This window comes from Pinus tabuliformis, chromosome 1_2, assembly GCF_031772625.1.
Source record: "Pinus tabuliformis cultivar Carrire ecotype Pingquan chromosome 1_2, CPIR1, whole genome shotgun sequence".
NCBI lineage: Eukaryota > Viridiplantae > Streptophyta > Pinopsida > Pinales > Pinaceae > Pinus > Pinus tabuliformis.
In genome coordinates this window covers 413,915,604-413,942,888 of record NC_142298.1, presented here as the reverse complement: position 1 = coordinate 413,942,888, position 27,285 = coordinate 413,915,604, and the positions used below count along the sequence as shown (strand labels likewise).

Below are 27,285 nucleotides of genomic sequence, written 5' to 3'. Positions count from 1 at the left end.
AAAGTTCAATAAACCCAAGACATTTATTCAGATCCAATTCATGCCCTGCTGAGTGGTTGTTCTTAGAAGACCTCCCTTTAGATGAGTATTTTGATAATTCTCTATTTAGAACTAAGTCTGAAAGTGAACTTGAGGACACAGTTCTAGATCCAGAATTCACAGCTGAACTTGAAGTGCAAAGAGCAAACTTGTCAATTGACCAGTATCTTTTGAATTCCACTAAGTCATCCCTGACTTCTGATAGAATCCCTGAACTTTCTGAAACTGCTTCAACTTCTTTTAGCTCACCATCATTTCCCCACATTTTTGAAGATCGCCCTTCATCACCATTCATACCTTCACTCCCCCATCAACCTATCATTACCATTCAAATACCCACTACCCCTGTTACCCCAACTCCCCTTGTTGTCCCAAATCCCCCAGTTACCCCAACTCTAGTTCTCAATCCTGTCCAACTTAGAGCTATGGCACTCAGATATGCCCCTCTTAACATGCCTGCACCTCAGGGTGTCTTACCAGCTGATTATCAGAGTAAAATTACCTTATTTGATGGCATTGGAACTTACACTGCTCAGCAGCACACAAAGAAAATGACAGATTATTTCGAACTGCATGAGATTGACATAGGAGATGTCCAAATGAGAATTTTTGCCCAAACTTTAGCTGGAGAAGTGAGAACATGGTTTAGATCTTTGCCTCCTAATAGTATAGATAGTTTAGAACTTTTTTACCAACAATTTTTACATAGGTGGGAGAAGAAAAAGAACCATCTTTAGATTCTTTTTGAATATGAAAACCTTAAGACGGGACCAAACAAAATTGTTCAAGACTACTACACTAGGTTTAACAATGTATATAATGCAATACCACTTGACCTTAGACCTCCACCGGGCTTAGCCCTGATTAAGTTTCCAGACGGATTTGACATAGATATGGCTTTTCAACTTAGAGAAAGGAATCCCCCTACACTAGAAGATATGCAAAGTGTTGCAGTAAGCGTAGAAGCTAATCTGCTAGCTAAAAGAGCTAGGGTTAGAAATGAGAGAAGAACACCCCTGAAAGATGAGACTTCACCCTTTGATAAAAAAATGGATGCTTTAGCTAAAGGAATGGAAAAGTTGATGGACAGAATAGAAGTCATTGAAAGAAAACCTCACTAGGATAGCCAACAGGCACCTCCAGTAAGGAATCCAAATTTTAGGAAGAACCAGAACCAAAACACTGGTAAAAATGGGCCTGATCAGAACATTAGACCACCTTTCCAAGAGAATTATGCCGAAACCTCCCATCAAGAAGACCTCAGCTAGACACCCAAATCAACTTAATGGGGTTAGATGAAGAAGAAATTGTTTTTCTAACTCAGGATGACCAAGAACTATACATGCTTCAACAGTTACAGACCCAAACTAGAGAACCTTTCGATTACAAGCAAGGGTATGACTTTGCTATTTTCAAAGTGCATAAACAATACAATTTAAGGAGAAAAAACAACACTAATGTTCTGGACCAAAATGAAAAAGCAGTACCTAATCAGCCTAAGAAAGTAAAAGCTACAAACCAGAATCCTCCAGTGACAAAAACCCTGCAAATCCTTTCTAGACCAAGTCAAAATCCTCCCAGTCCTATCATTGAATATGTAACTAATGACCAACCTTCTAAGGAGAAACCTTCCACTTCAGTTCCCCTCAAGGAAACAGTGGAACAATCTCTAGAAATTGCAGTAGAAAATCCAATTAAAAAGACTCCAAACAATGAAAAAGAAGAACAAACCACTCAAAACCTAGGTGCTAAAATTTCAAATGTTCAAACAAATAAAGCCCCTTTTCCTTTCAATTTGGGAGCAGAGGTGGCCAAACTTAAAATCTCAGTTCCTTTAATAGAACTGGTTAAACATGAAACTTACAGATCTCAAATAAGAAAATCTTTAAACTTTGTTGAAAATGAAGACTCTGTTAACCTATTTGATGATCAACCTGAGTTAATTTTTGGACCTGATGTTAATGGAAAACTAGTGGAAGGAGGGATACCACCCTTTTACATTAACCTTAAAATCCACGATAAAATCTTGCATAACGCCATGCTAGACTCTGGGGCCTCACACAACCTTATGCCTAAGTCTGTTATGGAGAAGCTAAACTTGGATATCACGAGACCCTACAAACACATCTTTTCCTTTGATTCAAGCCAAGTTAAGTGCCTAGGACTTATAAAAGACCTGTGTGTTTCCCTAGTCCAGTACCCTGCCAAAACTATTCTAATGGACATAGTTGTTGCCGATATAACACTTAAGTATGGTATGTTGTTGTCTATATCTTGGGGTGCCAAACTCCAGGGATCTCTGCAACTTGACATGTTGTATGTTGTATAGATAATCTTCGGCAAAATCACATAACCAATATTTTGTCGACGCGTTTCGAACCAACCAGTGTGGTTCATCGTCAGGATAAGTTGAAGAACCAATCTGGCTTAGCTTGATTAAATAGAGTGTGCAGAGACTCCAACAGCTATAATGCTAACGGCTAATTTTGACCTAATGATCATGGTCAAACCACTAAAATAGTTAATATTATTTCTCGAAAAAGGTAAATTGTTAATTAAAAATAGATATATTATTATTATTATCTTAAATATTAAGAGAATAATATTAATATTTTAATTATAATGGTCATTAATAAATTATATATATTAAATAATCTAAATTTAATATTAATCCAATATAATTTAAATACAAGTAAAAGGTAATCAATTACTTTTAGAAAATAGTTACCTAGATAGTTGTGTGATAAAAATTCAATGGTCCTTGGTAAGTTATATCTTCATTATTTTGCTTTTTTTAGAGAATATCATATTCATTATTTAAATAAAATGGTCCATCAAGATAATAAGTTATAAACAATAATGTATGTATATTACATAATCTATATCTACTAAATAATTTATAATTCTAAACAAATTGTTAAATCAATATTATTCCTAGAATTTAGTCACAATAGGTAAATACCATCGTATAGGGTTGTTAAAGCCAAGTTTATTAATAATAGAATAACTAATATTATTGGAATATTATAGTTTATCCTATAAACTTAATGGTCAAATAATCAATATTAATTCAATATTTATTAATTCCAATAAAATATTAAAGATAACTAAGACCCTAGGTAAATATGTTATTACTACAGGATAAATATCATAATTCAGGGTTGATACAGTCCATGTTTATTACTATAACTCATATTATAGGTATATCATAATTTATCCATATTTAATATTAAGGTTAACTATGTCAATAAGGTTTAAAAGGGGTTTTTAGACCATAGTTAAAGGGAGACTCAATTCTAGGGTTATAATAGACATAAATATCCATGAAATAATGGAAAAACCAAATCCAATTATAAAATGCTCAATAGTAAACAGTCTTTGGACATCCTAAAAAACTGTATAGAGAAACTCTGATGAAGTATGTAGTGAGTACACATGAGAGGCCTCAAAACTTTCCTATATATTCAATGCATTCTGATATTGATTCTTTCATTCTTTATAATGCTGAATCCAACCAAGAAAATACTTCAGACAACACTATAGCAGAACCAAAAGAAATTACAGTAACAGAAGAAAATCAAAGTGTCCAAATTCATGAAATATCAGATAATAAAGATGACCTAGATACTTTAGTCAAAAAATATTTCATTCCCCCAGATGAAAATTATGAGCATGAAATCCTATGGCATCTTGAATTTGATGGGTCAGTAAACAAATTAGGTGCAGGAGCATGAGCATGAGTATGGATTTACAACTTAGAAAATGATCATTCAGAGGGTCATGCCTACAGTTTGAACTTTAAATGTACAAACAATATGGCAGAATATGAAGCACTCCTGTTAGGTTTGAAATTGGTAAAAAGGTTAGGAGCCATAAGAGTCTCTATTATGGGAGATTTTGAGTTGGAAATAAAACAAATTAACGTGTTTATATGACTAGAAATCCGAAATTAGGATTTTACAGAGGAATAGTTGTAGAAATACTAAATATTTTTTTAGAAACCAAGCTTGTTGTTATTCCAAGAAAACACAATATTCAAGCTCACAATTTGGCAATGTTTGCTAGTACTTGCAAGTTACCATTTCAGCCCAACCATCAGTACACTGCTCAGGTTAGGCGTAGGCCTGTTATTCCTGACAACTTAAAGAACTGGAAAGTATTCAATAATGATCAACAAATTAACAATTTTCTAACTTTAGACGAGGAATTTGCAAATAGTAACATAGACACAGACATGACATTAGATTTTGATTACACTAATGAAGTAGAAATTAACAAAGTAGAAGATGAAAAGGTAGATAATTTCTATCCCACAAAGTTTACAAAATCTGATATTCAAAACCTAAGACAAATGGAAATTGATGAAGCAATCAATGAAGAATCTGAAGTCATCAATCTGAAAGATAGTTCTTTGCCCAAAGGATTAACTCCTTTGGAGGACTTATTTGATTCAAACGATGTTCCTAAAAAGCCTAAAATGGAACCCTTGAAATCAGACATTGAAGAATGTAACATAGGCTCTGAAGAGGATCCCAAAATGATAAAACTTTCAAAATCTTTGCCTCCCAATGAAAAATTGAAATATATAGAACTATTAAAGGAATTCCAAGAGGTTTTTCCCTGGAATTATGAGGACATTAAGTCCTATGATACCAGCATAATACAACACACCATCCCATTAAAAGAAAATCAAAAGCCTTTTAGATAGAAGCTTAGAAGGATTAACCCCATTCTATTGCCTTCCATTGAAAAAGAGATCAAAAGAATGTATGAAGCCAAGATTATTGCACCAATTAGATTCTCAGACTGGGTTTCTAATTTGGTACCTACAATTAAGAAAACTAGTGAAATAAGACTTTGTTGACCTTAGGAATTTGAATAAAGTTTCACTGAAGGATAACTACCCCCTCCCTAAAATGGACCACATATTACAGAGGGTAGTAGGTTCCACCAGAATCTCACTGCTAGATGGGTTCTCTGGTTATAACCAAATCCTAGTCCACCCAGATGATCAGGCAAAGACTGCATTCACTACACCATGGGGCACTTTCATGTATGTGAAAATGCCTTTTGGGTTAAAAAAAATAGGGGCCACCTTTCAAAGAGCAATGGACATAGCCTTTGCAAAAGAAATCCATGAATTCCTGGTAATATACCTAGATGATATCATAGTATTCTCTAAATCAGATCAGCAACACCTGGATCATCTTAGGCAGGTTTTTATCAAGTGTAGGAAGTATGGAATTTCCCTAAATCCTAAAAAATCTTTATTTGGACTAGAAGAGGGAAACTACTAGGCCACATAATCTCCAAATATGGTATTTGGATTGACCCAACCAGAATTGAAGCCATTTTGCAGATACCACATCCTAGGAACGTCAGAGAATTACAAGCATTTTTAGGTTAAATAAACTTTTTGAGAAGATTTATCTCTAACTTAGCTGAATTAATTAGATTACTAAACAACATGTTAAAGAAGGATTCGACTATTAAATGGTCTTTAGAGGCTAAAAAGCCATTTGAAGATATAAATATAGCCTTAACACAAACATGAGTCCTCATCAGTCCAATGTTTGATAGGGATTTTATCATTTTTTCTTTCGCCTCATAACATACAATTGCGGCAGTCCTACTTCAGAAAAATGATTAGGGTTTTGAACAACCAATAGCTTTCTTCGGGAAAGCCCTGAGAGATGCACCCTTAAAGTATAATATAATGGAAAAGAAAGCTTTTTCCCTAGTTAAAGCTATTAAATATTTCAGAGTTTATATCTTGTACTCTCATATAGTAGCTTATGTTCCCAATGCTATAGTCAAAGACATTCTAACATAGGATGGACCAAATGGAAAGAGAGGGAAGTGGATCAGGGAAAATTTTAAGAACCACCCTAAATTTATATGTATAATAAATGGCCTAATCCCCATGATACATAGGAAAAATGGGAGGTGATTTTATCAATAATATAATATGTATATATAATTTTTTTGGCGAATCTCTCACCAGATTATGTTATCTTGTACAATGATGGAGAATATTTCACTGAATTATAAAATCTTGTAATATCTTGGCAAATATTTTACTAAATAATAAAACATTGTGAAGTCTTGGCGAATGTTTTGTTAAAGTATGAAACCATATATGATAATAAGAAAACATATTCATTAAACTGTAATATACTAACATACATGTTTGGAAAAAGAAACATAATTTTCTCTTCCTACAAACAATGTTCCAAGTTTCAGTGGCCGCGTTTGTCAAGGTTCTTACAATACACTCTTTCATATCCTTCTATTAGTTTTGATAATATTCCACAACAATGTTCTTGTAGGTGTTGATATTGGCAACGAGTTCTGTCAATGTAGGAGAGATTAATATTTTCTCTACAACTTTTGTCAAGCTACCACTTTTTTCAAGTTATCAAATTTCTTTCTTATTCCATAGACTCCAACTGCGAGATAAAAAAAAAACACATCAATTTTGTTTACCCCAACACGCCAACAAGTATCAAGCCCCAACTATATTATATAAGAAAGTATTAGGTATCCCAAGGGATTGAAGGGGTTCTAATTAAAAGAAGTGACCATTGTGAGAATCCTTCCAATCAATATATGAATATATAAATGTAGATTTATTATTATTTTAATTGGAAATCTTCAATTAAATAATAAAATTTAATTACGTCTCTCCAATCTAAATTGCTTATTAGCATAATTCACTACCCTCATAAGTCTCACATTTTTTAACAACGTTGTAACATGCAAATTAATTTCCTTTTTGGTGAACAATCTCCACCTTTTAGGAAAATATGGTGCAGTGGATCCAACCACTATAGATCATTAGGACAAACTAAAAATAGCATAGAAGATGAAAGGTTGTACAAACCAACTTATTTTTCAAACAACTATTCCAACATCAGTACCTAAACTTTTTCATGAAAATATCATATTGAGAATGTTTGAAAATGGTGAGAAATCTTTTGCAAGGGTGATGCAGAAAGAGTGATAAGGTTTCATTGTTTTGAATTTTTTTTCTTAAATCAGAAAAAGTTAAAAACCAATATTAATGGAGATATTGGTATTTTTTACTAAATTTTGTGAAGTGACTAAATGTAGCTTTAACCATTCACCTTAAGATGTTTTTACAATATAATTTCCTAAGTCTATTTAATATCTTCATTATCATAAAAACCAACCTATATCCATCTTAACTCCACATCTACCACTGTTAGGGGGATGACATCTATTTATCCCTCTGAGCACTTGGTAGACCCAGAAATAAGATGGATCTAAGATGATAGAATTTACCCTTTAAATAGTCTATGCTCACATGAATACCATGGTATTACTATGGGTCAATACCATGGGTTATCATAAACCTGGAGCTTAAAAATTACTATTAGTAATTTATAAAAATTAATAAAATTAATAATTGATTTTTATTTTTATTTTTATTTTAACCAAGTTAAAATGTTTAACATACATTAAATTACAACATCCGTTTTCACTCTATGCTAGTTTGCACATCACGATATTTGATACCTCTCAGGGCTTAATAGATCCAGAGTAAAGATGGATCTATGCTGGTTTAATTCCCCCATTTAAATAGGCTACATTCCAGGTGAATACCATGGGTCAATACCATGTGCCATTTTTGTTTTTATTAATACTAATATTAGGGTTAATAATGTTTTTTTGCATGGTATTAATAATAATCTAGCCATGGTATTTGGCCCATAGTATTTTGCCCATAGGTTTCACCTAAATATAACGCATTTTTTGAGTGTTTGTAAATATAAGGTGACTTATGGAGTAAATATAAAAAAATGTTTTATTTGTTTACCATACCTCTCATTTATTTATATTTTTATTAATTTACCATACCTCTTTTACAAATATGGTATTTGCCCCATAGGATTCACTTAAATAAAACCTCTTTTTTGAGCCTTCATAAATAGAAAGAGGGTTATGGACTAAATATAAAAAAAAAAAGGTTTTATTTATTTACCATACGTCTAGTTTATTTATATTTTTATTTATTTACCATACCTTTTGAGTAAGTATAAAAAGAGGTTTTATTTATTTACCATACCTCCACTTTATTTATATTTTTGTTTGTTTACACCCTTGCATGTATATAAGGTGACCTATGGAGTAAATATAAAAAATGTTTTATTTATTTACCATACCTCTCATTGTTTTATATTTTTATTAATTTACCATACCTCTTTTATAAATATGGTATTTGGTCCATAGGATTCACTTAAATAAAACCTATTCTTGAAAATTAGAGCGAATGGAAGGTTGTAACTCCTAATTTCAAGGGATAAATTTACCTTTTTTACCCTCTCCCTTAAAATAAGGTGGGCTATTTGAGGTGATTTGTAAAAATGTACTATGATACAAAATATTTGCCCACTAAAAATTTAAAACCCTTTAATTTCACCAAAGGGCGAACATTCGCCCCTAGAAATTTCCATGAAGTGGATAGCTACCATATTGGAGTATGATTTAGAAATTAAACCTACAGAATTGATCAAGGGCCAAGGTTTATCCAAGCTCATGGCTGAATCAAACTGTCAAGCTCTAGACATAAATTTCATTGTAGAATTGGATAACAAAGACAAGATGGCGACTTGATAGATCAGCCAAGCCTTTATAGACTCACCATGGTATGTTAATATAAATTAAGTTCTACAAAATCTTCAAGCTCCTCCTTAGTTGTCTAGAACTAAAAGTAGGTTCTTAAAAATGAAATATTTAAAATTTTACATAATTAACAATGCTCTATTTTGGAAAAATCATGAAGGCATCCTTCTTAATTGTTTATTAAAGGAAGAATCTGACAATATATTGCAAGAATTTCATGCAGGTGACTATGGTGGACATCTTTACTGGAAGACCACAGTTGATAAAATCTTAAGAGTTGGTTTTTGCTGGCCCACCTAGTTCTCTGATGTGAAAAAATTTGTAACTTCATGCCACAAATGTGAGATTTTCAAAGGAAAAAGAAAACTATTGCCATTACCTTTGGAACCTATATCTACCGAAACACCACTTCAATAGTGGGGTCTTGACTTCATTGGTGAAATTCATCCCCCTTCCTTTGCCCAACATAGATGGAGCTTGACTGCCACAGACTACTTTACAAAATGGATAGAAGCTATACCCTCAAGACAAGCTGCTGATACTATCATAATAGGTTTCACTGAGACCAACATTCTATCTAGATTTGGTTGCCCTACCAAGATCATCACAGACAATGCAACATCCTTTAAATCAAAGAGGATGATTGATTTCTGCAACAAATATCATATAACCCTGGGTCACTCCACTACCTACTATCCCCAATGAAATGGACTAGCAGAGTCTTCCAACAAAAGGTTAGTGAATATCATCAAAAAATTGTTGGAAGATAATAAGGAAACTTGGAACAAGAAGCTAGTAAATTCTTTGTGGGCAGATAGGCTGACCACTAAGAAGTCCATTGGTACTAGTCCTTACCAGCTAGTCTATGGAATGGAAGTTGTCTTCCCATCTTCTTTGGGAACACCAGTAATGAAATTGCTTCAAGAAGCATAGGTTGAGCCAAATGACATTCAAAGGAGGATCAACCAAACAATACACTTGCAGCAGACCAAGGAAGAAGTCTATATCTGATCCCAAATTGTGCAGGAGAAAATCAAAAAGTCTTTTGACAAAAGAACCAAGGCAGAAGATTTGTACCTAGGAGATAATGTTTTGAAATGTGACTCAAGAAGGGAAGAAAATGGTAAACATGGGAAGTTTGACTTCTTGTGGAAAGGCCCTTACATTATTTATGCTTTCAGAGGTAACAATGCTTATTTTCTCAAAGAGTTGGATGGTACAGAAGTAGAAGGAGGACCAGTTAATGGTCGAATGCTAAAGCACTACATAGATCCCAGTCACTAATTCCACTAATTACTTGTACATATTATATCCTTTACAAAAAGTTTAGTGTGGATTGGATGGTAAAATTTTGGAGTTGAAGCCTGAAGAGAAGGCCCTAAGCTTCAAAAGTTTCACTATCATAAGTATAAATAAAGTAGCAAAGCTAAAGGGAAAATTGCAGAGAAAATCACAACAATTCAGAAGGCCATTGATCTACTAGTTCTTGATATTTCACCAGGAAATGCCATCCCCAAGTGGAGCCACTATTAGATTCCTATACCAATACGAGTCATAATTTATGAATGGCTAAGTTTAAACCTGTAATATGTACATACCTTTGCTTTCTCAAACGTTTTCCATATTCAAAAAATCAAAAAATTAAAAAATGTAAAGAGGGTATATCGTAAAAGAAAAATCAAAGGATAAAACGAATGAAAAGGTCAAAAAAGATGAAAAAATGAACCCCAAAAAGAAAAAGACCATGAAAGTGTGCAAGTCCAAATGCCACTACCATTTACTTTTTATGCATAATAATTATTGTGTGCAACTTGTTATTCATGCCACAATCCATGGTAATCAAACAGTTTAATCTTGGTTATTCCATGCTTTAAATTTCATGTTGATAGATAGAGAATAAAATCTAACCAAATTGTTTAATCTTGGAAGATAATTAGATTAGGTAGAGTGAATAAAAGGAGCTCAACTATTTAATTTGAGCCCTTGGATGTAATAAGATTAGACTTAGTTAGATTACCATTGTAAGAGTAAAGATAAATATTTTGATAAGGGTTTGCCAACTTAAGTGCACCCTAAAAAGAGAAAAAAAATGGTAGGATGAGTAGATGGGTAAGTAGTTGAATGGTTGCAGAATTATGATGAATGATTAGTTAAAGATCATATTTTTTACTTTCATCATCAAGTTGCTAAAGCATAGATTATAATTGGGCATTTATAGAAATTCAAGTGATTAATTTACCCATTCATTTCACCCTCAATTTTACTAATTTCCCATAAGCAAAGTCAAAAGTACCCAAAATCTTAAGTCAAAGGGGCTTAGAGCATTTCTCTGACTTCTGGAGGGACTAGACCCTTGGCCTATTGACTTATAGACCTTATGTACAAAAAATTCCCTCATAAACATTTACCCCTCTTCACTCCCCCTCATTCCCCTTGTAAAACCCCTTTTCCTAAGGTTTAAATTCTATTTTCCTAATGGAAAGCAATTACTCCCTTGTAAACCCTTTTTCCTAAAAAACCCTCAAAAATTACCTTTTTAGCCTAAGTTACAATGTGTTTATGAAAAGAAAATGAATTAGATACATTACACTTAGCGCTAAAACCCATTCTCTGCCATCTTCATATTAATTTCTAACACTTATATATGTATTAAATCCCAAAAAGAAATATAAACCCTTCCCGTATATATATCAATAAAACCCTTATATTAATACCCCACCCCAAAAGTTTGAAATATAAACTATATGAATAAAACCTGACATAATTAATCAATCCATTTTTTATTACAAGTCAAACCATCCGCCAATGAAATCACCCCTGATGCCCTTAATCCATCATAATCCGTGATTAATTAAAACTCTTCGCTTTTAAACCCTTCGTCGCCGCCCCCCACTACCATTTGTGCATCTTCATGAACTGACCATCGCCCGATATTCCCCCATAAAATCTAACGATCCTCATTGATTTCGCAACGCCTCTGAAGACCAACCTTTAATAACCCGATATGGGTGGTTTCCTGTTGGGCCCCAATTCTACGTGGCGCCCGATGAATGGCACCGGCCGGCCTCCTCCCCAATACTGTCAAGCACCCAAAGATGTGCAAAACAAACCGCTTACCACCCACCTACTATGCAACAAACTGTCTATTGTTGAGTTCGTGCCATATTTTAAAAGTTTTCCCATTAAAGTTCAAACCCCAATAACCCATGTTTTCTCGCCTTTCACCCATTCTACTGTCGTAACTTATGAAACCCTAGTTCTCCACCTGAAGCCTCTGCTAACCAATTCAAGCATGGTTTACCTCCCAAAATCACTTTGGGCTCACTCCATAGGCCTATAAAGCTCAATAAATCCATTAATGACCCTCCCTATCAACCCAACATTTTCCTAATAGTTTGTTTTATTTTACAGGCAATTAGAAGACCACAGCCTTGGATAAATAATCTTAATACTAGTCATAAGACCTGTTTACTCTGAGATTGTTATCAAATCAATTCAAACAGAGATGGAAAATAAAACACACAGTTAAAAGATAAGCAGATGAAACATGAAATTAAATGATTTATTGTTGAAATAAACAGTAAAAAACCTAAAACATACAGTGAAGGTAAAAGGACATAGTAAAGAACAGTCAAAGTGTATTAGGGTTAAAGAGTATCATATTGAAGACCAAGTCAAGTAAATCAGCTAACATGAAGATAAACGGCAGGGAAGACAGTTACAGAGCATACAAATTCATGTCAAAGTGAAGAGAGATGAAAAAACAAAACAATAAAAGTAAACCAAAAAAGTAAACATGGATGTAGTAAGGGTTAAAGAGAGATGAAAACAATTTCACTAGAAACAATGAATTTTATCCAAAGTAAAAGTGAAAAACAGTTAAGAGAAATTTAAGGCTAAAAGATGAAATCAGAGCAGAAATGGTACATTCTTTAGAAATTTCCTGTTTAAGCGATACTTTTGTGGAAACTATTGTGGCCAATAAATGATGAATTTTGAGAAACCAGAGGAAATTTCTGTTCCCAAAAGGAAAATCTACAAAAACCTATCTCAATCTTTACACAGGTATTACCAAAAGGGAGATAAGTGCATGTCTTCACATCCTATTTTTCAGACTGTGTAAAGTCCTGTTTTTGACATCCTTTTGTAGAGAATATTGTGAACATCTAGAGCTGAATTTTGGGAAACGGAGAGATGTTTATCTCAAAAGAATATTTATCTACAATAACCTCTTTCACTTTTTGCATATCTATCTCGGATTGAGAAGGCATCCATGGACCCTAATTTTTACTGAATTGCTGGAGCAAAATGCACAAAGAAAGGATGCAGTTAGTGATTGGGATGCCTCATCATCACTTAAGAGTTGCTATCAAATTTGAATGTCTCTTATTTGTCATGATAAATCCATAAAAGTAGTGCCAAATAGATTCATTAGTTTTTAATGTCCTTTATTTAAGTTCTATTAATGTAAAACAGTTTGAGATATTTGTAAAACCAATCTTGATATTTCTTCAAGATATTTCAGTTTAGAATAAGTATAAATACTTCTTCATTTGAAGTATTTTTGGTGGATTAAAATACATTTCTGTAGACATTTTATTTTTGAGCCAAGGATCTATTGTACTCAAGACTGGAATGGTTTTGTTGTATATGAAATAAACCTGAGGACATTTCACTGGATTCTTGTGCACGGTTGGAACAAATAAGTGTTATCTCTTCGTGTTTAAATATTTTTTCTCTTCATGTTATGAATATTCATATGTGTCTCTTATAAAATCTGTAAAGTAAACAAGGAATAATATATCAGAATTAGCTTAAGTGCTCTCTGTTTGAACTGTTTACTTTCTATATTTTTCTACTAAACTATCTTGGTCTAGGAATTCTTGATTGTTCCCTTACTTCCGTACTTTACCCCCCTTTTTGTCCATACTAAAGGATTCTTAATAGCCATTTGCTACTGATCATCCTTCCTTTCTTAATCTTAATCCCAATTAAGGATTCTTCATTGCCCTTTGCCCTGGTTAGGACTACTCCATCCATTTGAACCTGTAGATTTGCTTTTTGTTGTGCTAGCCTGCCTAGTGGACTCTTACCTTAGTGATAGATTAGATCCAGTTAAACCCTTCTTGATTGACTCCATAGCCCAATGGCCTGAATACTTGCTCTGCCCATCTGTTTTCTTAATTCCACCACCCAATCAAAACAAAACACCTTGAGCACTAATAATTAGCCTGAAATCTACCCAAAACAAAGATAAATCATAAAGAGAGAGCCCTCTCTAGACTTAGGTTGGCTAGAACCTGAGTCTAAAAGATTAATTTTGTGGTTACCTCAAACTCTTCCTTCTTCCATAACTTCTAGGGAAAATCTGAGTGACAACACATAACATTCCCTGCAACCTACTCATAAGCATTCAAAACACATAATACTTGTATAGAACATCACAAATATATCATGAAGGACTTTCATGCATTTAGAAGTGAACGACACTAAACCCTAATCATCATGCTTCTTTTAGAATTAATTTTGACTTTGAAATGATCCTAGAAACCCCGAAAAAAACATATAAAATCAAAAATTAAATAATAGTTCGACAACATGGCCCTCTTAGGGCACCTTCTACAAAATAACCATTTCCTGGCAACCCTTCTACATAATTTTCTTTTACAGGAAAAATAAAAATAATAATCAAAAATAATTTATGACCTCACCAAATTCGAACCTGAGACTTCGGCAACACATTGCAAGGCTAGGACGAACTACATTATAGGCTTCCTCATTGTATAGTATTTCTTTTGAGATAACACAACCAATAATAATATGTTAAAACCATCGATGTTACGAGCAATCAATCGAAATATGTTCAAACTATCCACATCACAGAGCTTCGATTAATCAGGAAAATCACGATACCGCATCACATAGAAACCAAACAAAATATTTTCAAACCATCCTTGTCATGGAGCTTTGATCACATCATAGAGAAAAAAATCCCAATATATTCAAACCATCCATGTCACATAGCTATTATATTTTTTTTGTTTCATGAATGACATTTTTTTTTCCTTAGTCATCCCAATTGACATCAATGACACTTATTTTCATCAATGACAACATAATGTGCAACAATATCAAACATTGTTATCGATAGCAACACCACTAGACATTGATGGTCATTTATGGCACTGGGACAAGCTCTCCTTGGCATGCACTGAGATCTCCCTTACATAATCCCGTTTACTACTATGAAGAATCATACTTTCTTTCCTTCCTACTTTTTCCTTCAATGTCTTCCTCGTCAATGTCTTCTTTATCTCCCATAATGTGTTCCTTGTCAATGCCTTTAAGTGTTTGCATTCTCTCCCCATTTGACATAAATGGAAAATGGACATGGTTTTCAACCAATGCCTCCATGATTATATGTGAGCCTCATCTTTTTTTTAATATGTCTATCGATGTCTTCATTCTCTAATTTCTCCTGAACTTTCCTATAGACCTGATGGATTCTCCCCCTAAAACCATGCTTCCTGTTAATATTCTCCATTTTTTTATTGAAATTTCATATGGACCTGATAGAGTCTCCACATGCGACCATTCTCTCGTTCTTCATTTGTAAGTGCCTGCCAATATTTTGCAACTTTTCTGATGAAACTGATCAAATCCTTCTGAGAACATTATTATGCTAATAAACACCTTCCTCCTCTCATGGGTTGGAGGAAAACCCTTTTGTGAACTTAGCTGAGGTCAGTGAGATAGTTTTTCTAGTGAGGAAGGGACCACTCCCATATGTTTTCTGAGATATTTGAAACTTTACCTCGGTAGTGGCTTAGTAAAGATATCAAAAATCTATTCTTAAGTTGGAATGTATTCTATTTTCACTGATTAATCCACAACTTGTTCACATAAAAACTAATAGTTGATGGGAATATGATTTGGTTCTTAGTGAATGATAGGATTTTTTGAGATATTAATTGTTATGCAACAAGATCACAAAAACGGGAGAAAAGAGAGATAAACGACTTGAAAATAAGCCTCTTCGAGGGGGAAACCTCCTTCTACATCATATAAATGAAAAATTCTTGGATGATTCAAATGACAAGACCTCCTTGAAAATATAGGAGTCTAAAGGGTGAAAATATAATTAGGGCCTACATAACAATAATAATGTAAGGGTTTTACAATAACAATAGCCGGTTTTATGGGGCACAAAAATAACAATATGGGGGTTATAAGGGGAACACCAATAACAATATGGGGGATACCTAGTATTATAGCGACCTAACTTTCCCCTTTCCTTCAAAAATGTGTTGTGCTCAATGCTTGAGTAGTTTTCGATGCTTTTGTATGAAATCCTCATCCTCCCATGTGGAATATTTTGCAAGTAAGTTCTTCCATTTAATGAGATACTTTGAAATTGATTGATTTCAAAGTTTTTTAATTCTTGTGTTTGTGATTACTTCAAGTTCCAATATAATTTTATCTTCCTCGTTAAGTTTTGGAATTATGGTTTGAAAAGGGAGTTTGTTACCTATAACCTTCTTTAGTAATGAAACATGTAAAATTGGGTGTACTCGTGAAGATGCGGGCAACTACAATTTGTATGCCATAGTACAAATACTTTGCAATATCTTGCAGGGGCCATAATACTTGGGTGATAATTTTTTATCCTTCTTCGCTTGCTTGAAGGACATCTTTTTCTATGGTTATATCAATATAAAAATGCAATCACCCACACCAAAACTTCTTTCACTACGATGTTGATCAACCTGTTGTTTCATTCGATTTTGTGCCAGAGTCAGGTTATCCTTTAAGAGTTGGATAACTTGTTGTTGATGCTCGATGTGATATTAGACTTCTTGAACCTTGTAATTGTCTCTTAAAGATGATGTTATGGATGGTGGATGATATCCATAAATCACCAACAATGGGGTCATTTTTGTTGTGATATGGAAGGAAGTGTTATACCACCATTTTTCCAAAGGTAGCCACTCGATCTATTATGTTTGTTTATAAGATACAAAGCAATGAAGATATCCTTCCAAACACTTGTTCAATATATAAGTTTTCACATCAGATTGAGGATGATAAGATCAACTATGAGTTAACTGGGTATCAAGACAAGAAACTTATTTTCTCCAAAAATTTGAAAGTCAATGAGTTACTGTAAAAGAGTGTGCATACTTGGTAATTCTATCAACTGCAACCATGATGAAACTATTTCCTTCATACCTGGGTAAACAAATGATAAAATCCATTGAGACTTCCTCCCAATGCATAATTTGGGTCTTAATTGTCTCAACTTTATTTTGTTGGCAAACCAAACATTCTACCACAATCTTCTGAAAATTAGATTTAAGACCATCCAAAAAAAAATCCTTCTTGATCCCGTGGTAAGTTTTTAGAAAGCCTAAGTGCCCTCTTATAGGAGAGGTGTACAACTCCAAAAGAACCTTTTGTTTGAGTTGGGAGTTCATACATATATATAAGCGACCTTTGTAGCATAATTAATCATTTTTAATAAATGTATCAAATGCACTAGGATATTACTACAACTTTTGAATGGGTCTCGAGACCTCTTCATCATTATTCCATTCTTCCCTTGCTTGAGTTATCTAATTAGGTTGGATAATATAAATTTCACAAAGAAATGCTTCCATATCCTCATACCCTCTTGAGATTTCATCTACAAAAACATTTTTCTTCCCTTTTTTGTAGATGATTTCAAAGTCATAACCCAACATCTTTGTGATCCATTTTTGTTGTTCTTCTGAAGGTAATATTTGTTCCAAGAATCATTTAAGACTATCATGATTTGTTTTTACCTTGAAGTGTCTTCCCATTATGTGAGGATGACATTTCTTCAGAGCATGTAGTATTTTCAACATTTGCTTCTCATAAATAGGTTTGTGTATATACTTTCCCTTGATTGGATGACCTTCAAAAGCAATGGGTCTTCCTTTTTTCGTTAAGACAATACCAATGTCATTTTTTGAGGCATAAAATTACACAATAAATGTTTTTGTGAAATTTGGTGTAGCTAAGACGAGAGCTAGACACATTGCCTCTTTAAGATGTTCAAATACATTAGTTTCTTTTGGAGTCCAAAAAAATGCATCTTTCTTTAGTAATGTTGTTAGTGGTGCTGCTATTTTCTCATAATTCTTAACAAACTTATGATAATACCCTATAAACCTAATAAATCCTCAAATATGCCTTAAGGTTGAGGGCATTTTCCATTCCTTTATGGCTTTAATTTTTTTAGGGTCTACTTGAACACCTTCATGAGATACAATATGACCCAAATATTCCACTTCCTATACCCCAAAGAAACATTTGGAGGGTTTTCATACAATTGTTTCTCCTCCAATAGTTTGAGCACCCTGTAAACATGTTGAAGATGATCTTTCCAAGACTTGATATATATTAGAATATGATCAAAAAATACTATTACAAATTCTCTAAGGAAGTGTTTGAAAATAAAATTCAGCAACCCTTGAAATGTCAAAGTTGAATTAGTAAGACTGAAAGGCATGACAAAAAAATCATAATGACCTTCATGAGTCCTAAATGGTTTCTGCAATGTATTCTATCTTCATTGTAATTTGATCATATCCTAAGCAAAGATCTAGCTTGGTGGAGTAAATTTATCCATGTATCTCATCCAACATTCATCAATGAAAGGAATGGGAAATTTATATTTAATAGTGATAGTATTGAGCTCTCTATAATCTAGACATATACACCATGATCCATCCTTCTTGTGCACCAATACTACTGGAAAAGAGAAGGAACTTTTGCTAGGTTGAATTATACCTACCTCTAACATTTCTGCAACAATATGTTCAATTTCACTCTTCTAAGCATAGGGATATCTATAAGATCCGATTTTTGGAGGAACACTTTCGAGAATCAAGTGAATAGAATTATCATGATTGGGAATAGGTGGAATACCTTTGGGAGTCTCAAATACACTGGAATGATTGTCAAATACTCTTTGGAGATCTGGAGAAACGAATGACTTAAATGTTTGAAAAAGTTCAAGAAAATTTCTTGAAAATTGAAAGCTATCATCCCCAAATATTGTAACCATTGGACTTCTAATACAACATCAACACCACCCATTGGAATGGAAAGCATTGCAATATTCAATACATATTCCCCCATGGTTATATTGATATTATGGCACTTCCATGAGTAATTTATAGTTCCTCTATTTGCAACCACCCCTTTACATTCTGGTGCTAGATGTAGAAATCAATTCAACTCCTTAGCTATCTTAAAATGAATAAAATTATGGGCACTCCTAGAATCAATAATGACTATTACCATTTTCTTCTTGATATATCCATCTATCTTGAGAGTTTGAGGAGTGGTAATTCCTGCCAATGTATTACAAGATATGGTTCGATTCATTTCTTCTTTTTCAACTCCTAGAGTGGGTTCTGAGGGTATATCTTCTTTATTTTTATTTTTCTTGTTCCTTTTCTTCCTCCTCTTCACAATCTATATAAAATAATTTCTTCTTAGCACACTAACAACCTTTAGTGTATTTTTGTTAGGTCCCTATACTACTAGTGTAACCCCTTATTGTTATTAGTACAACACCCTTATTATATTGTTGTGCCCATGTAGTCCCCATATTGTTATTATTGTGCCCCATAGAAGCTCGCTATTTTTATTAGTGCGCCCTTAGATTATTATTGTATGTCAGCTCTAATTATATTATGACCCCTTAGACTCTTATATATAGAAAGGAGGTCTTGTCATTTGTATCATCTAAGAATTTTTCATTTGTGTAATGTAAAGGAGGTTGCCCCCTCGAAGAGGCTTATTTCTAAGGTGTTCATCTATCTTTTCTATCTTCTTGTGAGTTGGTTTCATAACATTTGGTATTAGGGTTGTGGATTCTAGGGTTTCGTTGCTCCAAACAGGTCATCATGGCATTTTTGCTATAACGTTTTCACTACGAAGTTTCAGAAGCTAAAGAAAAAAACCATTTTATAAGCAATCGGTCTGAACCGTGCGTCCAAATTTGAGATCTTGTCTCGCTATATTTTCCGAGATATGATCTAAGTTAGAGTTTTTGGAAGATCTAAAATTTCATATCAAACAGGCCATTGTGAACTTTTCGCTATAATATTTTCTCTACGAAGGTTCAGACTCTGAAATTAAAACCCATTTGAACCAAAATATTGGTGAAGCTTGGGTCTGAATTTCGGATCTTTTCACGCTATATTTTCGGAGATATAATCTGAGACATTTAGTGTTTCTGCAGGCTCCCAAATTACAACCTAAATAGGTGACCTTGGGAAAATCATCATAACGTTCTCTCTGAGCATCAAATAGAAATTTAGTAAGAAGTTGCAGAAAGAGGACGGACTGTATCTTTCTGTGTATTAGTTTTAGGTCCTAAGTTTGAAGTGACATGAGGCACTTCGTACAAGTTCGATCTACTGAACCAGTCTATAATCAGGTCATCGTGGGAGATTTGACATAACACTTCTTTGCAGAATCCAATCTTGATCAGACTTGCGGGGTTAGAAAGAGGACTCAGAGGGCTACTACAAGACGAAATTTTAAAACTTGGAGATCCAAAATTACAGAGTTACAGTTTTTTCAGGAGCGAGCTCCTAAAATCAAGAAAAGGCAATATGAGGATGTTTGATGGCAAGGATCTGATAAATTGGATAATACAGATGGAGCAATATTTTGATCTACATGAGGTGAAACTATTACAAAAGGTACGTATTGCATCTTCATATTTAGACCCGTATTAATTTTTATGGTATAAAGGGTTGTGTTCTCATAGAGCACTTGTCACTTGGTCAATTTTCACTGAAGAAATGATAACATGTTATGAGGATCCAAAAAGTAACACCTTCTTTAGCCAATTGATAATTCTCAAACAAAAGGGTTCAATGGCAGAGCACATTGAGGATTTCAAAAAATATTCTAGAGAAGAAAAGGATTGATGTCTTCATAGGTACTTTAAAGGATAACATTCAACATGAGGTTCGTCTTTGCGAACCTGATTCATTGGAGAAGGCATTCAGGTTGGCAAGAAAAATTGAAAGTGAAATTATGGAAACAAGGAATCCCACCACTCATGACTATAATTATGGAAGTGTTTTTTCTCCTAGCCTTCCAAAACGTACAAGGTTTACACTGCAACAATTGGAAGAAAAAAGAGAAAAAAGGCTTTGTTACAATTGTGATAGAAAATACACTAAAGGTCATAAGTGTGCTGAGAATAAATTATTTTACATAGACTATCAAGAGGAGGAAGAAAAGGGTCAAGAAACATCCAAAGAAGAGGATATACACTAGGAACCAACCCTAGAGAAGGAAGAAATGAATATGACCATATCTTGTAAAGAATTGGAAATAATTATCACTCCTCAAACTTTTTTTTTCTTTTTTTTTCGAATTAGTCACCGGAGATTCCACAGTAAGAACATTTTTCTGCCAACGTTTCAAATCCCAACCGGGATCCATCATGAGGACAACTTGAATGCTTTGATAGAAGAAGAGCAGATTTTAGGGTTTAAATAGAAATGAGGAGAGAAAAGAGGGGAAGGTCGGCTCTCAATTTTTGAGAAGTCGGCTGCCTCTTGATTTAATGATTCATTTAATTAATTAATTATTATTATTATTATTTTTTTTTTTTTAATAATTGAAATGAATATAATTATTTTAATTATAATTATTAATATAATAATTAATTATTATTAATATAATAATTAATTATTAATATAATAATTAATTATATTAATATAATAATTAATTCTATTAATATAATAATTAATTATTTTAATTATTATTAGTTTAAAAATTAATTACTAATTAGAATTAATTATTATTAATTATAATTATTAATTAATTAGATATTAGTTAATTATTAATTATTATTATGTTTAATACAAATTAATTATTATTAATTAATATATTTATATTAAAATTAATAGAAAAGATTATAATTACATTAATTATTGCAATAATATAATAATTAGTGATTAGTAATACCTATAATACCAAAACAGTAATATATATTTTTAAAATAATGGATATGATTATAATTATTATAATAACTATTATTAATGTAATAATTAATTCTATTAATTATTATTAATATAATAAATAATATAATAATTAATTATTAAAATAATAATTAATATAATACTTAATTAATTATATTAATATAAATATGATAATTAATTAATATTAATTATTATTGATTATTATTAAATTTTTATAATTATTTGAGAATAGATATTTAAGATTACTATTATTATATTAAAATAGATATAAATTTTTATAATAAGAAATTAATAAGGTGATTAAATTAAATACCTAATTAATTAATATTGTAAAGTTAAATGTAGAATTATTATTATTATTGCTATTATTATTATTATTATTATTATTATTATTATTATTATTATTATTATTATTATACTGATATCGGGTTAATTTTTCTGATTAGGGGAAACCAGCTTCCACTAATCTCCATGCCATTGTCTCTGTTGAGATTATGCGGGTGTTTGAAAATTTCAAGAGCTTCTCTGATTTTTCGCTTATGGTGTTGCTCTTCCTTAGCGATAATGGAGGCGTTTTCCAAGAAGACATGGTGCTTAGTTTTTGACGAATGTTCTGCGAGGGCGGAAGAACGAGACCTTTCATTTTTAATATCAGCTCCATGTTCTTTGAGTCTGGTCTGCAGAGAGCGGCCTGTTTCACCAATGTAGCTTTTTCCACACGAGCAATCGATCTTATAGACCCCTTTAAGTTGTTGTTTATCAATATTGTCCTTAACCGATGTCATACTTTGCCTGATAGTTCCAGGGGCTGAGAATTGCGTGCTTATGTTTTTCCTTCTTAGGACTTTCGCAATCTTATCTGTAACTCCATGAATGTAAGGAAGAAAAACCCTACCCCCCTCAGGTTGATCTCGGGCTCTAGGTTCATGAGATAACAACCTTTTCTCCGCTTTCTGAATTGCTTTTTTAACCTCATTTTCTTTGTAGCCTAAACCTTTAAAGGTTGAGACTAAATGCCTCTTTTCTTCATCCAGATGATCAGCGTCAGAAATTCGAAGGGCCCTGATAGCAAGAGTGTTTAGAACACCAAGCTTCTGGGTCGGATGATGGTGGGAGTCAGCATGGAGGTAGTTCTCTGTATGGGTGGACTTTCTGAAGACTTTGTGCCCTATGGAGCCATCATCTTTTCTCATGATGAGGATGTCTAAAAAAGGAATGCTCATGTTTTCTTCAAGCTCCATAGTGAATTTTATTTCTGAGGAGATGGAATTTAGGTGAATAAAGAACTTGTCAAGCTCTACCTTACCATGAGTCCATTTTATATTAGTATCATCGACGAATCGCTTCCACCATGCTGGTTTCAAAGGGTAAGAATCCAGGGCCTTCTTTTCAAAATATTCCATGTAAAGATTGGCCACGATCGGTGAAAGGGGGGATCCCATTGCCACTCCAGTTGTTTGCTCATAAAATGTTCCTTGGAAGGTGAAAACTGTTGATCGCAAGCAGATTTCAGCCAATCTTGCAGTCCCTGGATCAGAAACCTCTTTTATAACTTGAATGGCTTCTTCAAGAGGAATCTTGGTGAATAGGGACACAACGTCAAAGCTAACAAGGAGGTCTCCACGCTCTAATTTCTCATTCTTAATGAGATTCACAAAGTCATGGGAGTCCTTGATGAAAGAATCAGTGTTTCCGACAAGGGGCCTGAGGATTTTTGCAACATATTTAGCGAGCTCATAGGTTGGGGATCCAATTGTATTGACAATTGGTCTGAGAGGGACTCCTTCTTTATGGATCTTGGGTAGCCTATAAATCCTAGGGATGCATTCACTAGAGGGAATTAATTTCTTCTTTAATTTATCGTCAAGGTTGGATTCCAAAATTGCCTTTTTCACCTCTTTCATAATCTTGGGGATCGGGTTCTTGCTCAGCTTCTTATAACTACCACAATTGAGGTGTTCGTTCATTTTGCAAATATAATCTTCTTTATCCATAATCACTGCTGCTCCTCCTTTATCTGCCTTGAGAACCACAATTTTTTCATTGTTACGCAGGGATTTGAAGGCCTTTTGTTCTGCTTTACTCAAATTACTCTTGGGAACCTTAGCCTTTCTCATAATAAGGGAGCACTCTTGCCTTAATGCTTCCTTATCTTCCAAGGGAAGGTTGTAAATCCCATCTTCTATATTACAAATCATTTTCTCAACAGGAAGATTTTTCGGGGCAACAGCAAATCCAAGGCCTTTTCTGAGGACGTTAATGACCTCGGGTTCTAAACCTTGGGAAGATAAATTTACGAATTTTCTATTAAGTTTTGATCCAGATGTGTTGACCAAAGAATCAAACTGAAAGGGCGCCATTAAATTTCGATTCATCGTATCTTTATTCGAGAATCCATCCTCCATATGTGAGTTTCTGCCCACCGAATCTAGGTCAACTTGTTCGATGTTTACATGGGGCTCAAACTGATTCTGCGCATGCAACACGGTGTTAAAGTCTTGGGTAGCCCATAAATCCTAGGGATGCATTCACTAGAGGGAATTAATTTCTTCTTTAACGTCCTCAGAAAAGGCCTTGGATTTGCTGTTGCCCCGAAAAATCTTCCTGTTGAGAAAATGATTTGTAATATAGAAGATGGGATTTACAACCTTCCCTTGGAAGATAAGGAAGCATTAAGGCAAGAGTGCTCCCTTATTATGAGAAAGGCTAAGGTTCCCAAGAGTAATTTGAGTAAAGCAGAACAAAAGGCCTTCAAATCCCTGCGTAACAATGAAAAAATTGTGGTTCTCAAGGCAGATAAAGGAGGAGCAGCAGTGATTCTGGATAAAGAAGATTATATTTGCAAAATGAACGAACACCTCAATTGTGGTAGTTATAAGAGAACCCGATCCCCAAGATTATGAAAGAGGTGAAAAAGGCAATTTTGGAATCCAACCTTGATGATAAATTAAAGAAGAAATTAATTCCCTCTAGTGAATGCATCCCTAGGATTTATGGGCTACCCAAGACTTTAACACCGTGTTGCATGCGCAGAATCAGTTTGAGCCCCATGTAAACATCGAACAAGTTGACCTAGATTCGGTGGGCAGAAACTCACATATGGAGGATGGATTCACGAATAAAGATACGATGAATCGAAATTTAATGGCGCCCTTTCAGTTTGATTCTTTGGTCAACACATCCGGATCAAAACTAAATAGAAAAGTCGTAAATTTATCTTCCCAAGGTTTAGAACCCGAGGTCATTAACGTCCTCAGAAAAGGCCTTGGATTTGCTGTTGCCCCGAAAAATCTTCCTGTTGAGAAAATGATTTGTAATATAGAAGATGGGATTTACAACCTTCCCTTGGAAGATAAGGAAGCATTAAGGCAAGAGTGCTCCCTTATTATGAGAAAGGCCAAGGTTCCCAAGAGTAATTTGAGTAAAGCAGAACAAAAGGCCTTCAAATCCCTGCGTAACAATGAAAAAATTGTGGTTCTCAAGGCAGATAAAGGAGGAGCAGCAGTGATTCTGGATAAAGAAGATTATATATGCAAAATGAACGAACACCTCAATTGTGGTAGTTATAAGAAGCTGAGCAAGAACCCGATCCCCAAGATTATGAAAGAGGTGAAAAAGGCAATTTTGGAATCCAACCTTGATGATAAATTAAAGAAGAAATTAATTCCCTCTAGTGAATGCATCCCTAGGATTTATGGGCTACCCAAGATCCATAAAGAAGGAGTCCCTCTCAGACCAATTGTCAATACAATTGGATCCCCAACCTATGAGCTCGCTAAATACGTTGCAAAAATCCTCAGGCCCCTTGTCGGAAACACTGATTCTTTCATCAAGGACTCCCATGACTTTGTGAATCTCATTAAGAATGAGAAATTAGAGCGTGGAGACCTCCTTGTTAGCTTTGACGTTGTGTCCCTATTCACCAAGATTCCTCTTGAAGAAGCCATTCAAGTTATAAAAGAGGTTTCTGATCCAGGGACTGCAAGATTGGCCGAAATCTGCTTGCGATCAACAGTTTTCACCTTCCAAGGAACATTTTATGAGCAAACAACTGGAGTGGCAATGGGATCCCCCCTTTCACCGATCGTGGCCAACCTTTACATGGAATATTTTGAAAAGAAGGCCCTGGATTCTTACCCTTTGAAACCAGCATGGTGGAAGCGATTCGTCGATGATACTAATATAAAATGGACTCATGGTAAAGCAGAGCTTGACAAGTTCTTTATTCACCTAAATTCCATCTCCTCAGAAATAAAATTCACTATGGAGCTTGAAGAAAACATGAGCATTCCTTTTTTAGACATCCTCATCATGAGAAAAGATGATGGCTCCATAGGGCACAAAGTCTTCAGAAAGTCCACCCATACAGAGAACTACCTCCACGCTGACTCCCACCATCATCCGGCCCAGAAGCTTGGTGTTCTAAACACTCTTGCTATCAGGGCCCTTCGAATTTCTGACGCTGATCATCTGGATGAAGAAAAGAAGCATTTAGTCTCAACCTTTAAAGGTTTAGGCTACAAAGAAAATGAGATTAAAAAAGCAATTCAGAAAGCCGAGAAAAGGTTGTTATCTCATGAACCTAAAGCCCGAGATCAACCTGAGGGGGGTAGGGTTTTTCTTCCTTACATTCATGGAGTTACAGATAAGATTGCGAAAGTCCTAAGAAGGAAAAACATAAGCACGCAATTCTCAGCCCCTGGAACTATCAGGCAAAGTATGAGATCGGTTAAGGATAATATTGATAAACAGCAACTTAAAGGGGTCTATAAGATCGATTGCTCATGTGGAAAAAGCTACATTGGTGAAACAGGCCGCTCTCTGCAGACCAGACTCAAAGAACATGGAGCTGATATTAAAAATGAAAGGTCTCGTTCTTCCGCCCTCGCAGAACATTCGTCAAAAACTAAGCACCATGTCTTCTTGGAAAACGCCTCCATTATCGCTAAGGAAGAGCAACACCATAAGCGAAAGATCAGAGAAGCTCTTGAAATTTTCAAACACCCGCATAATCTCAACAGAGACAATGGCATGGAGATTAGTGGAAGCTGGTTTCCCCTAATCAGAAAAATTAACCCGATATCAGTATAATAATAATAATAATAATAATAATAGCAATAATAATAATAATTCTACATTTAACTTTACAATATTAATTAATTAGGTATTTAATTTAATCACCTTATTAATTTCTTATTATAAAAATTTATATCTATTTTAATATAACAATAATAATCTTAAATATCTATTCTCAAATAATTATAAAAATTTAATAATAATCAATAATAATTAATATTAATTAATATAATTAATTATCATATTTATATTAATATAATTAATTAAGTATTATATTAATTATTATTTTAATAATTAATTATTATATTATTTATTATATTAATAATAATTAATAGAATTAATTATTACATTAATAATAGTTATTATAATAATTATAATCATATCCATTATTTTAAAAATATATATTACTGTTTTGGTATTATAGGTATTACTAATCACTGATTATTATATTATTGCAATAATTAATGTAATTATAATCTTTTCTATT

General features: G+C 33.7%; 1 protein-coding gene across 1 annotated transcript in view; it reads right to left on the bottom strand.

Moving 5' to 3' along the window:
* The window catches only part of LOC149206106 (uncharacterized), a 44,806-nt gene extending 21,090 nt beyond the window's left edge, over positions 1–23,716 (bottom strand). The window contains exon 1 of the mRNA XM_089397597.1: positions 23,029–23,716. Within this exon, the coding sequence (XP_089253723.1) occupies positions 23,029–23,716 (688 nt within the window). The remainder of the gene's footprint in view (positions 1–23,028) is intronic.
* Between the last annotated feature and the right edge of the window lie 3,569 nt (positions 23,717–27,285).